Source organism: Cydia amplana, chromosome 1 (assembly GCF_948474715.1).
Source record: "Cydia amplana chromosome 1, ilCydAmpl1.1, whole genome shotgun sequence".
Lineage (NCBI taxonomy): Eukaryota > Metazoa > Arthropoda > Insecta > Lepidoptera > Tortricidae > Cydia > Cydia amplana.
The window spans coordinates 19,094,461-19,109,219 of NC_086069.1; the positions used below are offsets into that span (position 1 = coordinate 19,094,461).

A 14,759-nucleotide genomic window follows, 5' to 3' on the forward strand; every position below is an offset into this window, starting at 1 on the left:
ATATGAGATATATGAATATGCTTCTAAAAATCGACAATATCATGTTTGAAGAAACGTATCGATTACTTTATTGTTTACTTAAACGTACAAAAAAAAAATGATATCCGTGCTCCCGGGCACAAACTTCCATCTCGCTCACGCAGCAAAGTCATTCCACAGTATGGGTGACATACATACTTATCTAAGTTTAAAATTAAATAATGTAGGTATTGTTTGTATGTCTCTATGTAAGTGAATTGTAATATTCTTTTAGAGAAATAAATTTTTAAACCTTAAACCATAACCATAAAATTATAGGGAAAGGAAGTAAAGTTAGCCTGTGTCTTGAAAAGCAAGTAACTAACTAAACACGACAAGGGCTAGTTTTGCGAGAACTTTTATGAGTTATTAACTTATTAATTAGAAGTGGGCAAGTAAGCCTAAGCACTTAGTTTCACTCACAGAATATGGAAATATACCACAGTTTTTATATTTGGTAAATTTATCCTTATTATGTCTCTTACGTGTAGGTTTGTAACCTTTGAGTAGATTAACTAGTTGATAAGTGCAAAAAAGAGACAAAATTACCTACGCAATACACAAACATCAATTACAGTTTAATAAAAATTAACGAAATTACATCGCTCCGTGCAAAGCGGGTGATAGGGGAAGCCGAAACGATCGCAGCGCTTGATGTGGCCCATGGTATAATAATATACTCCGCCTGGTACTCTCTTCCGAGATTCGCGAATGACCTAACTGGCACTTGCCTACGTCATCATGCTGTTTACAGGTTCTCAAACTTTAAAATGTGGGAGAATTTTAACCAACAGTGAAAATTATTTTAACGGCATTAATTTTAAGTTATTCATGTAGAAACATAGTAAAATAAAACAAATATATACTGCACTTTTCACTCCTACTCTTACAGTTCCGAATAGAGCAGCCAACCATTTTCGTAACAAAACATTAATTACGAAGCTTACGACGTGAAAAGTTTGGAAAACACTGCGACTGCTGACACTGAGCGAGAAGGAAATAACAATTAACACGCGTTCGACAAGAACGGTCGGTCAGGGACAAAATGGCGGATTGTCAAATGTGACAGCGCTATCCTGTGTTGCCAGTAGTGTAAACAGAATTACCCGAACGTCTGAAATTTCTTTCGTGAATCGGAAGATATTGCTAACGAATAATTAAAAATGACGTGTTATTGTAAAATTTAACATAAATTACATATAAATGAAAATTATTAAATTATAAAGAAATAAATTAACTTATTAACCATAGATATAATGTACCCATGTAACATGTTATGTTGAAATAAAGTGGCAATGTTATTGTGACGTAGGCAAGTGACACTCTGGGAAGAGAAGACCATATTTTATTAGACCATGGAAAAAGGTCAAAGTTTTTATAATTGCAAGCATCGTACGTATCCCCAGGAAGAGGATCACTAAGTGAGTTATCAAAACATAGTGAAATATACATTTTTTCATTCAATTTGTAACGAAACAACAACGAAGAAAATTGACCGAATAATATAAAATACACACATAATTCTTACTGTTTTCACTAAAGCAAAAACCAAGTGTATTGTTAAGTACATTATAGTAAATATTTTTAAGGAATAATCTTTATTTTGTTGCGCTCGTTATTTGACAGCGCCGACCACGTTGCGAACGCTAGGCGGCGCTGCCATCGTGCACGGTCCCAAATTCATGCATAATCTTGGTATTTAATGGTGACAGCAGAAATTTCTCTTGAAATAGAAACGATTCAGAATGTAAACAATAAGATGATGGCTGTCATTCACGATCCACATTCCACAGATAACACACAGATGACACGCGATTTTGGAATTATTCGAACACAGTGTTGCTAACCCGCGATTTTTCAAATTTGCCGCCTTTTACTACTGACAAGATTTGTTGATCCAGTATAAATTATGTTATTTTATAGCTTTTAAAGTATGTAATGTCGAGCACGAATTTCAGGCTCCTGAGGGCCTAAAACCTCATCAATGGAACTTCGGCCCTCCGAGTAACTCTTGTACATATGACACATATTATTGTTGGGTAACATTTGACGATTGGTTCGTGTCAGAGCGCTGCACGCTGCTTTCTTACAGCTCGATCAACAAATATCAACATTGATTTCAGAAGCTTGGCCTTTTGCCTCGCATGAAAGCTCACCTCGCTGGTTATAAGTACGCTTTGGGCTTGTTAAGTAATGTGGAGATTGCTGAGCTCGACCTTCAGCCAAAAGTGAGGCTACCTCAATTTTTGGTTTGTCTTCCAAATCTCCTCTTCTTCAGCTTAGCCTTTGGTCTCGCTGCGCCAAGCTCAGCCTGCGGTCTCGCTTTTTAATACAATGGACATTCGTTGGCGTCTGTGCTCCAGCTGAGCTTGTCCTGAAGCACGGTTTTGACCTCGCATGAAAGCGTCGAGCTGGGGAACTTCGAATTTTTAGGGCCGGCCCGGCCTTTCTAACACGCTCTCACAATTTTTTTCCAAAAAAATTCGCGCTTGCTACGCTCGCGATTTTTGCTGGTTGGCCCTGTACCTACATGGTAGCTTAACTGGTCAATGAATACATGGAAAATCATTATTAGTTGAGTCTCCTTGCTCCTATAATTACTGATATTCTAAATTGCTCCATCTCAACCAGTGTGTTCCCTGTCCAATGGAAGGATGCCGATATTATTCCTTTGCCCAAAAAATCTAATCCTTGTTCCTTCTCCGATTACCGTCCTATTTCCATTCTTCCCTTTTTATCTAAGGTCTTGGAGCGGTTAATACATCAACAGCTAACTTCGTACCTGAACAGAAACGATTTATTTAACCAATTCCAGTCTGGTTTCCGTTCAGGACACAGTACTTCTACAGCTTTAGTTAAAATCACAGACGATATTCGATTTGGCATGAACAACAGAATGCTAACAGTCTTGACTCTACTGGATTTTAGCAATGCCTTCAATACTGTCGATTTTGATATTTTGCTTACTGTTTTGCGATCACTTGCGGTTTCAAAGTTATTTGGTTGGTCGTCGGCAAAGAATAAAGGTATAAGCTTTCCGCTCGTCTTGGTGCAGTACACTGGCCGGCGTTCCGCAAGGCGGTGTGCTGTCACCTTTATTATTTTCCATTTTTATAAATTCTATCACTCATGATCTTTCTTGTAAATTTCACCTTTATGCCGATGATCTCCAGATATATAGGCAGGGAGTAATTGGCGATCTTCCTTCCGTCTTAGAGAGCACGAATGATGACTTGGCACATATTTTGAAATGGAGTACAAGTAATGGTCTGAAAGTCAATCCTACGAAGACCAAGTTATCATTATTGGCAGTAGCAAACTTACTCCCAGAGTCAACCTGTCGAATCTCCCTCCCATATACTTTGACGGTGTCCAGATTCCTTTCTCACACCAGGTGAAAAATCTTGGTGTTATTATGGATAGCTCCTTATCCTGGGTGCCTCAAGCGGGTGAGGTTAGTAGGAAGATGTTTGCTGCTGTTGGTTCCCTGAGAAGACTAAGTAATTTCTTACCAATCGCCACCAAAATTGCACTTGCTCAATCTCTCCTCCTTCCGATTATTGATTACGCCGACATATCCTATCTTGATCTCACAGAAGAGCAACTAAATAAGCTTGAGCGAATTTAAAATCTCTGCATCCGATTTATATTTGGATTGCGTAAATTTGACCACGTTTCTCACTTTCGCGTCCAACTCAAGTGGCTCAAAATCCGTAATCGTCGTAATTTTCATATTCTTTGTCTTCTATATAGTGTACTCTTTAATCCCACCAGTCCCCGTTACCTACAAGAACGCTTTAGTTATTTAAGTTCCACCAGATCCTCACAAAATTTGCTCCTTGCTGCCCCTCCTTCCTCTTCAAAATTTTATAACTGCTCTTTCACCTTTCGTGCTGTTCGGCTATGGAACTCTCTTCCTGTCGAAATCCGACGCGCTCAATCCCTTGCGATTTTTAAATCAAATCTTAAAACATATTATCTGTCCCTTCCTTAGTATGCCTGTTCGCGTTACTGGTTATCACTTTTGGCAAGAATTATAGTATTGTATATATGTATTATAATATATGTATATGTGTTGTGTATATATATGTAGGTATAAATAATTTTAGTAGTATGTATGTTTATGTATTGTATTATTGTTGTAGAATTAAAATTTAAAGGTATTCTTTCTAGTTTAAATTTAGTTTTTTTGCACCTCCTAATTATAATATCATTTTTCATTTCTCCACTACCTAAAGGTTGTCTGGAAGAGATCGCTATTTAGCGATAAGACCGCCTGTTGTTTACCTCTGTCTTCATGTATTATTTGTGTTTCCATGTACATTTATTCTGAGGTTGTGCAATAAAGAGGATTTGTATTGTATTAGTAGTTTAATTTTAATCATGTGGCTCAGCGTATGGTCTTACGGTCGGACAATCGCTGTTCAGCCTCGCAAAATATTTAACTACCTAGCGAAAAACACATCGCTCGGCTTGTTCGGATCGGCTCAACCGACACCTGAAGGTTGAAATTAAAACCGAAAACTTACTTCCCTATACTGAACATTATGTATGCAGAATTGACTATAAGGGGGCCCCGAGCATTGCACTGCCTAGGGGCCCCGACACGCTTAATCCGGCCCTGCCATTGGGAGGAGGGGTAAAATCAGGTTCCCTAGTTAGTCATAGGGGTAACCGGACTGAAAAGGTGAGGAACCACTGCAATACAACGATACTGTTGCGGCAGATCCTTCTCACCTAAATTTAAATTCAGCATTATAAGAGCATTTTGCTAGATAGTATTATAATTCTTTGTTATGTTACCATATGCTATACCAAATTGTATTTTTGATAGGTATTATTTGTTTCTCTTCACTTGTACTACAGACGAGTAATACGACATAATTTATACATAATTTTTTATTGTTATTTTTTTTATTTGCTTAAAAGCTACAAATTTGCATGCAAATTTTGTTCTTGTTGTGCTCACATAGGGTTAAAGTATACAGTTGAAAACGTTGTACCTCCAAATTTAAGCGCAATAACTGTAACCTGTTTTGTGAGCATAAATAAATTAAAATAAAATAGGTAGAGTTAGACCAAGACAAGTCTGCAACTATTTTAATAGCACACGCAGACTTTATATTGATAAACTCTCACTACTATTAATTATGTAGTAAATGTGTGTTGGTGTGCTCCAATTACCCAGTGGTGACCAAAGTAGGCACATTTTACGGTACAGTTTAACTTTTTTACGCCAGTTCAAATATATTTAATTTAGCTTAATGCTCGGGGTAAAACACAGGAATAAAGTATGATTATACATACTTACTTAAGAAATCATAAAAGTTGGTCGTTTCCAACACGGTAACATCCAAAAAAAGCGTTGCGTTCACATTTTTATTTTCACACAGATCATTTATTTGAAGGACTTCCATAACTGGGCTACGCTACGGTACGTTTGTGTCAAAAGGTTTAGTGACGCGGCACCCGGCGTGCGCGCCGCGAGCATTCGTGTGGGACTGATGCTGATATTGCTGATGTAGAGAGGTCGATCCAGCACACCATCAAGCTTGTCTGTGTTTATCGCTTTACACACACGTTGAGTGATCTCTAACTATGTATGATTGTTACGGATCTCTAGATCACATTTATACTAGCGTCGCGTAGACGTGTGCTTTTTGATCGACGGGAATAAAGGATGATATGACTCACGCTAGACTTGACCGGGGCCGGGCCGGAGCTTCCTGAGCTTCGTTTTCTATGGAAAGCACCACGTGATCACCGATCAGCCGTCATAGAAAATGACATGTCGAATGCCACGGCCCGGACGGGGCCCGGTCTCTAGCGTGAGTCATCTTTTAAGGATAATAAATAACTGACCAGAGGGCAAAATATTTGCGCCGTTTACTACATAAGTAGTTTGAGTATGTTATAAATTTAGCGTGTTATCACTGTTGTAATAATTGTAAGTAAATATTCTTTATTGCACCAATAATTATACCTACATTTTACATTACATGTAAGTAAAAATAAATTTTAACGGAAAATAGAACCAGGTAACAACAGGCGGTCTTCTCGCTAAAAAACGATCGCTTCCAAACAACCTTATTTGGTCAACCTTTGGGCTTTGGGTTGTAATACCTACAACTATTTTAGCTTAAATTATGGAGCGTGATTCAATGTCATTAGGTATTAATAATGTTTTAATATAAAGTTAGGTCAAGTCGTATTGTATACGTAATGAACGAAGGCAAGTAAACAAACTAGGCATAACATAACAGATAAAGATTTTCTGATATCATTGTGTGCAATTCATTATAGTACCTAGGTATCTACACTATCTACTTCAGCTGCTGTGTGCAACATGTTTATTTACCTACCTTTAATGGTGTAACAACAAAGTAAAGGTAACATTTCAATTGCAACAGAATTGCAGCGCAGCGTTGCTGCAGATTGCATTGCTTTAGGAAACGGACAAACTGAGCCCACGTACGCAACGTATGTAATACATTACGAAATTTGGACCCTGAAATTTGTATAGATCTATACAAATTTCAGGGTCCAGGCACTTAGAAACATACTTGTCGCAACGCATGACAAGTATGTTTCTAAGCAGACAACTTTCTGGGTCCAGTTTGTTTGTGGGCTCCGTTTGTGGGCACCTTAATTTACTCGGTTATCATACCTACTGATGCGGATCTGCGTGTAAGCCAGACAGCTTAGTCCAGGTGATTTAGTAGTAGTATCAGATCAGCATTTAAGAATAAGACCGCTATAATATAATTTATTTATTTATTAATTTATTTAAACTTTATTGCACAAATTTACACAAAAAGAGTACAAATGGCGGACTTAACGCCTTGAGGCATTCTCTACCAGTCAACCATTGGGCTAAACAGAGACAGTTTGTTTGGTGCAGGATTGTAAATAGTGGATATGAAGACAGACACAAGTCGAGACTACTATGATACTATACTTACACAAATATACATTTTAAATATACCTACATATATGTATACCAATTCAATATATACAAGGTGTCCCAAGAAGTAGTGATATACTGAAGCTGGGAGGTAGAGGACCTAGAGGACTATCTGAATCACCCCCATGTATGTTCCGCGATTTTTCGTATTTTCGGAGTTATGATTTTTTTTAATTTTTCACCTATCGCCGAGTACGATGAGATTTTTATTTATGGTGACGTGAATTATTGCGGTAGATGCTTGATTTTTTTTGTGTGCTAAGCTGATAGATAGGCCAATTCAGTATGGTAACATTTACTATCGTTAGATCTTTGAATGGAAATAAAAAGAAGTAGTGATATACTGAATATATCACTACTTCTTGGGACACCCTGTATATATATATAAATAAACATACATATATATAATAATTATGTACCTAGTGTGGGACTTCACGTAGACATTTAGTCGCGAATGCTTTCAAATAAGTGCTTACGCAACTTGCTTTTAAATGTAAGCTTGCTCTGAGCTTGTCTGATGGACAGAGGGAGAGCATTCCACAGAGGCACAGACGAATTGCTTGCATATATGTTCTTCATAAAACGTTAATTTTCTTTCAGCAATGTAGTCTGCAGAAACGCAGCACAGCGGTGCTGCAGACAGCATTGCAGCAAGAAATGTTAATTATCCCCGTCATCTATGTAATCAGTTGGTGTCGTAATCGGAATGTTTGGTTTGACCATGTCATGTTATTATTTTATCCTCTAGCTGCCCAGAGACCTATAAAAAGGTCTCCTGTTCCATTCTAATTTGAATATTATTTTTGACAAGTCAAAGTTGAATTTTCATTGGCAAGCTTTGACGTCTCGTCTGGGTGGCTAGAGGTTATTCTAAGCACTAAGTTATTAACATATGCATGCAAACACCTGACAATAAAAATATACTTAGATACAGACATTGCCTGAGGTGTCTTCAAGGTTGATAACCTACTCTTTTGTTGTCATCAAGGGTCCCAAAAGTCATTTAAAATGAAGTAATAAATAAATTATTTGACGAAGCCTGAGGTGGATGAGCTTTCTGTATGATGACGAAGCCTGCGCTGTTATAGCAATTATTGTGAGAAATTATTATCAAGATAGTTCATATATTGTTTATAATGCATATTTAATGTTGCTATACCCTCTCAGGGTTCATGTTGAGACTACTTAGCTTTAAGCTATATATAAGCATCAAATGTACCTACACATGAAACGCAATAAAATATTTGAAATTTGATAAATAAATAGAACTAGCGACTTGCCCCGGCTTCCCATAGAGCTATTGTCAAGGTCGTATCAAAACCGTAACAAAATGTTACATTAGAATAGGCCTGATGACATCAAATCCCTTTTATTATTGTCGGTACACTTGTACTGGTTCCGAAAAACAATATTTCAGGTATACTCATAAGATTTAACATAAATAATTGCATTTTTTTATAGCTAGTTTAAACCTCGCGCGAAAACGCCTCGCAAGCGATTTGTGACGTCACGAATTAGTTGGTGGAAGGGTGATAGACATTGTTTACATACTTACAGTTACGAATTTTCCCTTGAATCCGAATGATATTGTCAATTCAGCACCATATATTACGATTAGGGATGATAAATACATTACAAACATTAATCACAATAACTCATTTTATATACAAAAACTCTCACACGGTTGCAATTTAAGATGAATTATTTAGATACATGTAAATTCTGAGTGAAAATCACCGAGCGCCAGTTTTACTTTTTCATTTTTCATTTTTTCTGGATACATCAGCCAACACGGCAATGGACCATTCAGCCAAATAATTAAAAAGTTTTTTGTTGAAATATCGTATTATTTAGCATTTTATTTATATAATAACAAATAAATATTTACTTTACATCGTGTAATAATATTTTTTGGACGTAATAAATGATTAGTGGCGAAATAATAATTTTTTTTGAACCCTCAAACTCTTTGGTGAGTATGTATGCATTACGGTCAATGAGGTTGTCTATGCTGCTCTAAGAAATAAGTCATGGATTTATGACGTCACTCCTCGCTCGCTTCTGATTGGCGTTTCAGTCAAAATGGCTGATTGGAGAATTTTGCACTTTTATTTTATTGAATATATTAATCATCCTAATGTTTATACCATAGAAATAGAGCGCGAAAATTATGTTTATTTGAAACCATTATTTCCATGATTCTTTGTTACTGTCATCAGGCCTATTGGTCTCATGGACTACTACGACCAAAAAGTGTGTTCGTAAGGTGTACTTCCGTTTGGGCCAAATAGCTTTAGCCAAATTTCACTTCCCAACAAACTTATCGCAGTAGTTTCATTTCCCAAATGAATCTTCATTTAATTTGTTTGGTCAAATTATCTTCGCATTTATAATTTGTTTGGTCAAATTATCATTTCACATCATTTTACTTTGTCAAATTTTAATAAGACAAAAACTTATTTAGCAAACGTTTTTTATTGGCTAAAATTATATTTCAAAAAGATGTTTGATCAAAATTGTAACTTCGCAAATTTGACAAATAGGCATCTCTATTTATTTTGTACCTACCTAATTTGGTTAGTGGGTATACCGTGGGCCTCATTAGCCTAGACGGGAGTCCCACATAACCACTCCAATCATGGAGAATTTTGCACTTTTATTTTATTGAATATATTAATCATCCTAATGTTTATACCATAGAAATAGAGCGCGAAAATTATGTTTATTTGAAACCATTATTTCCATGATTCTTTGTTACTGTCATCAGGCCTATTGGTCTCATGGACTACTACGACCAAAAAGTGTGTTCGTAAGGTGTACTTCCGTTTGGGCCAAATAGCTTTAGCCAAATTTCACTTCCCCAACAAACTTATCGCAGTAGTTTCATTTCCCAAATGAATCTTCATTTAATTTGTTTGGTCAAATTATCTTCGCATTTATAATTTGTTTGGTCAAATTATCATTTCACATCATTTTACTTTGTCAAATTTTAATAAGACAAAAACTTATTTAGCAAACGTTTTTTATTGGCTAAAATTATATTTCAAAAAGATGTTTGATCAAAATTGTAACTTCGCAAATTTGACAAATAGGCATCTCTATTTATTTTGTACCTACCTAATTTGGTTAGTGGGTATACCGTGGGCCTCATTAGCCTAGACGGGAGTCCCACATAACCACTCGGGTCACCCCCCGCACCCGAGTGGTATGAGGAATGCATTTCCCCCCTAATAATAAAAAAAGGTTTGAACTCATAAGTATGATCCTCACAAAACCGAACCGCTATCAGAAAAGTGGTTTTTTTAGGGCTGTATTTCCTAAACCGTGCGTCGTAGCGCAAAAATAATCAAACTTTGGTTTTCCTTTAAGGGAGGGACCCCTAAGTATTATTATAAAACCCGAAATAATAATAAAATGTTCATTTCTCTGTTAGAAGCCCCTAATATTTAAAAAATTGATATTTGACCGTTGATATAAAAAAAAAGAAAAAAAGAAAAAAAAATAACAAAAAAAAATTTATAAGGCTGTATCTCCTAAACCGTACGTCGTAGCGCAAAAATTCGTCTATACCTACTCACCCGGCAAGCCCTTCTTTCCCGGCGTCTGCAGTAATGTACTAAATATTTTGTTAAACAATAACTTGCCAAAAAAGAGTTTTGCTAACTTTCTGTAAAATTGCGGTAAGTTGTTTTGCCAAATATTTTTGTGGAAATGATAAATTGGGTAAAATAGTTTGGGACTTAATACGTTTTTGGTTCATTCATTAATAAACCGTTCGTAAGACAAGCCAAACCTGTTGATTTAATTACTGGTTTTATGACGTGCTTAAACCGGGTGCGCATTAAAAAAATGGTTGATCTCTAACAGCGCACTGTTGCTATTTGGGAAGCTCGGTAAAAACTAATCGTAGATTGCGCTCTCGACGAATGGTACTTAGGTACTGTTTTTGTAGGGATTAAAAATGTTGACTATAACAAGACAAATATAGGATTTACTGACCATTTATTGCACTATACCTGAAAATAATTATATCTATCATATTATAACCGACCTTTGATTTGTATAGATTATTACAACCGAGGCCAGAGATAAACCCAGCGGGTTACATATCAGAATACCGAAAACTGATTTACCTAATGTTGAATCACCTATGCTTGATTCCCCTATTTTTAAATTACCTATCGATAATTTTACTTAAACATTGACTGACCTAAGTTTATAATACCTAAGCTCAATTAACCTAATGGACGAAAAACCTAATGCACGATATACCTAATGCACTTTTTACCTACTGCACGTTTCACCTAAAGCCGATATACCTAATGCACGAATCACCTAAAGCTGATATACCTAATGAACGATGTACCTAAACTTGATTTACCTAATGGACGAACTACCTAAAACTGTTAAACCTATTGACCGAAATACCTAAAGTTGATATACCTCCTGAACGAATTACTTAATGTCGATATTCATAATGCACGGAATACCTAAAGTCTAAATACCTAGCACAAAATTCATATCATTTTGCCGAATGATCAAGTGGCAACTCCACCCAATAAGTCGTATGATTTCCCAACCTTACAGTAGAAAATGTTTGTTTGGATAACAACTTAAAAATACACTTTTAGAAACGCTACGTTTTAGGTAGTAGAATGATTTCGTAAGTCTATTACAAAACACAAAAACTTTATTTTTGTAAGTTAACATTTTGACGATGAAACTAAAGTCGGGTTTGGCACTGTTTGGTCGCAGTTAACACGCTCTTCCTCGCTTTGCTCGTTGTCGCACCTATCTCGACTCTGTCAAATGACTAGACCTTATATTATAATAAAAAAAATAGTAAGCCAATGGAATGATTTGGCTAAAAAAATTATACCAAATGTTCTATGTCCTAATAATATTCTACTAAACAATAATTCTATTTTTAATTTTGATTTTAGGTATTTCGTTCATTAAGTGCATCGATTTCAGGTATTTCGTGCATTAGGTATACCGACTTTAGGTAATTCGTGCAGTAGGTATGTTAATTTTAGGTAATTCGATCATTAGGTATACCGATTTTAAGTATTTCGTGCATTAGGTATATCAACATTAGGTGTTTCGTGTATTAGGTATATTAGCTTTAGGTATTTCGTGTAATAGGTAAATCGGTTTTAGGTTAGGTTAGGTTAGGTTAGGTTAGGTTAGGTTAGGTTAGGTTATTTCGAGCATTAGGTGTTTCAACTGGGTGTCATTCTGAATCCCTAACAACGTTTGTCCTAAAGTCACTTGCCCTAACTGGTTTGTCCTAATGGGCACATGTCATAACGATCAATTGTCATAACGATTATTTTCCATAATGCAAGGTTCTGAAAAATGGTTAGGTTTTAGAACTTGCTGCCACAAAAGTGGGTTAGGTTAGGGTTCAACTGCGACCCTCGCAAAAAAGAAAATATGCATAATAACATTGGGATAAGTAATCAATATTAGGATAATCAAAATTAGGGTTTTTAGTGTTAGGACAACTGATCATTATGACAAACAATATTAGGGAATGCATCGATAGGAGAAAAGACTTTAGGGATTTAGATATAGATCCACCAACTCAACTTTAGGTAAATCGACCATAGGTATTCTGAGCTTAGGCAAACCAATTGTAGGTGAAACGTGCAATAGGTAATTCGTTCATTAGGTGTTATGAGCTTAGGTTAATTGATCATTAGGTATTTAAAAAAATAGGTGAAACGAGCATGGGTGATTCAGCATTAGAGTCTATTTTTTTATTCGGTAGACAGAAATGACAGTTAATAGTATGAAATACTACTATTAACTGTCATTTCAGTCTACCGAATAAAAAATAGACTTTAGGTAAATCGATTTTCGGTATTCTGATATGTAATCACCCAGCGGAATTGACAAGAATAAAGAAAATAACGATATTTACACTGTGTTGTGTTTGTAGATAACAAAAATTAACACAAACCGTGTTTCCACTTCAACAATAATTTATAATATAACACAACAAATTACCATCTCAAAAAAATAAAATAGAAAACAAAATCTTGGACCATTTATTTTAAATATTACTTTTCCTTCATATATGATAGGTACTTAATAATTCAGTATAACTACGTTTTACTATTATTTTTGGTATACTAAATATAAATTAAAGTCTTCAATCAAATAAGGTGAGTATGGAAATCTCCCATTCAGTATATCTATTTATAATAAAACTAACATTTTTTATAACTATCAAGGTCAATTACTAAGTATGAGTTGTATGTACCTACTTACCTACATATAAGTTGTCGTTTATTTTAAAATATAAATTTATATTTAGCACTGATACTTCTTACCAGAGGTCGGCGGGGGTGAGCTATTTTCCTTATAATATGACGTAAAACATGTCAAATTATAAGGTAAGAAGTATCAGTGCTAAATATAAATATCTATTTTAAAATCAACGACAACTTATATGTAGGTAAGTAGATACATACAACTCATACTTACACCTCTGCTTCTTACACCAGGGGCGCGTTTCTCAAAAGCTTGTAACTTGTAATACAAGTGGAAGTCCCTTTCAAACAAAAGCTGTCGAAAGTCGAAACGCACCCTAACTCTTATAATAATTAAATCCCCCCCTCCTGGGGCCGATTTTTGAATTTCGACCGCTCGATTTCGTGTATTTCGTTCAGTAATATCTCCACTACTAGGCATATAAATTCTACTAATAGAATTGAAAACGAGTGGTCAGTACCACTGGATTCCAAATTTCAATCACTCGTTTTTCAAAAATTAGCATTTCGCTGTTTTCCACTGATTTTCGAGTGACAAAATCGGATTCGAATGATCGAAATTCAAAAATCGGCCCCCTGAGATGTGCGAGGATAAGTTGCAAGGGATGTGTTTGTTAAGAACCAATAGAATCACTTCATTTATTTTCATCGCTCAGCGTGCAGTGATTTTATTTTTAATAACCATCCAGCACAAAATCACAAAACATCCTCGAACATCTCTTCTCTTTCTCGAAACGCACCCTTAGGAGGTTTTAAAAAATTGTATGTTTTTCACTCCTAATCGTTATAATAATCAAAAAATTGAAAGATCTAACCAAGGGACATAGCTATATACTTACATATCTAATATTATATAAAAAAAAACATCATGACATCCAGACAGGAAAACGGGGACTCCGTTTGTATCGAGAACCAGTCGTCCCCTTTCCTCTCAAGTAATCTGGGTTTTAGGTATTTACTTAATTAGGATAATTAGTAATTAGTATTGCTGTTCAATGGAATGTTACCAAGCACAAAATAATATTAATAATGCTCTAAAAAAGGAAAATAGACACTTACCAGCAATTGACTGTATCCTGGTATATTTTGTGTCTAAGAACACAACGCGACTGGAGTCCTCGATGCTTACACTGTCTTTGCCGGATTCGACGTCCATTCTCGCAAAATATTCACGTTTAAGTAGCTTCTGACCGGACGAGCTGGTTACTCTGCAGCTGCACTTGTGGAATTGAATAATCGTTTGCGAGTAGCAGTGAGTGGCTGCGGCGCAGCGTACGCGCAGCACGATACTAGCCGCCGCCAGTCGGTCCAAGCACACGATATACGATCAGTCCCACTTACTGCGAGAAGTGCTAGACTTTCACTTATACTGACTGCTAGCTGTTGCCCGCGACTTCGTTCGCGTAGATTTGTATGTTGGTGGTAATATATTCTACATGAGCATAGAGCATTATGCAGCAGTGGCAGTCTTCTTCTTCTACTTTATTTGCCATGCCCTA

The 14,759-nt window shown here is 36.0% G+C and overlaps 1 protein-coding gene across 5 annotated transcripts in view; it reads right to left on the reverse strand.

Annotated features, from left to right (window-relative positions):
- Nucleotides 1–14,551, reverse strand: part of LOC134649571 (ATP-binding cassette sub-family G member 1-like) — a 30,087-nt gene extending 15,536 nt beyond the window's left edge. For 3 of the 5 annotated variants that reach the window (XM_063504400.1, XM_063504383.1, XM_063504373.1), the window contains exon 1: nucleotides 5,330–5,439. In XM_063504400.1, the coding sequence (XP_063360470.1) occupies nucleotides 5,330–5,435 (106 nt within the window). In that variant the 5' untranslated portion in view covers nucleotides 5,436–5,439. Of the gene's footprint in view, nucleotides 1–5,329; nucleotides 5,440–14,319 lie in introns of those variants that run through there. The other 2 variants (XM_063504408.1, XM_063504392.1) reach the window with 1 other exon arrangement.
- Nucleotides 14,552–14,759: the final 208 nt, after the last annotated feature.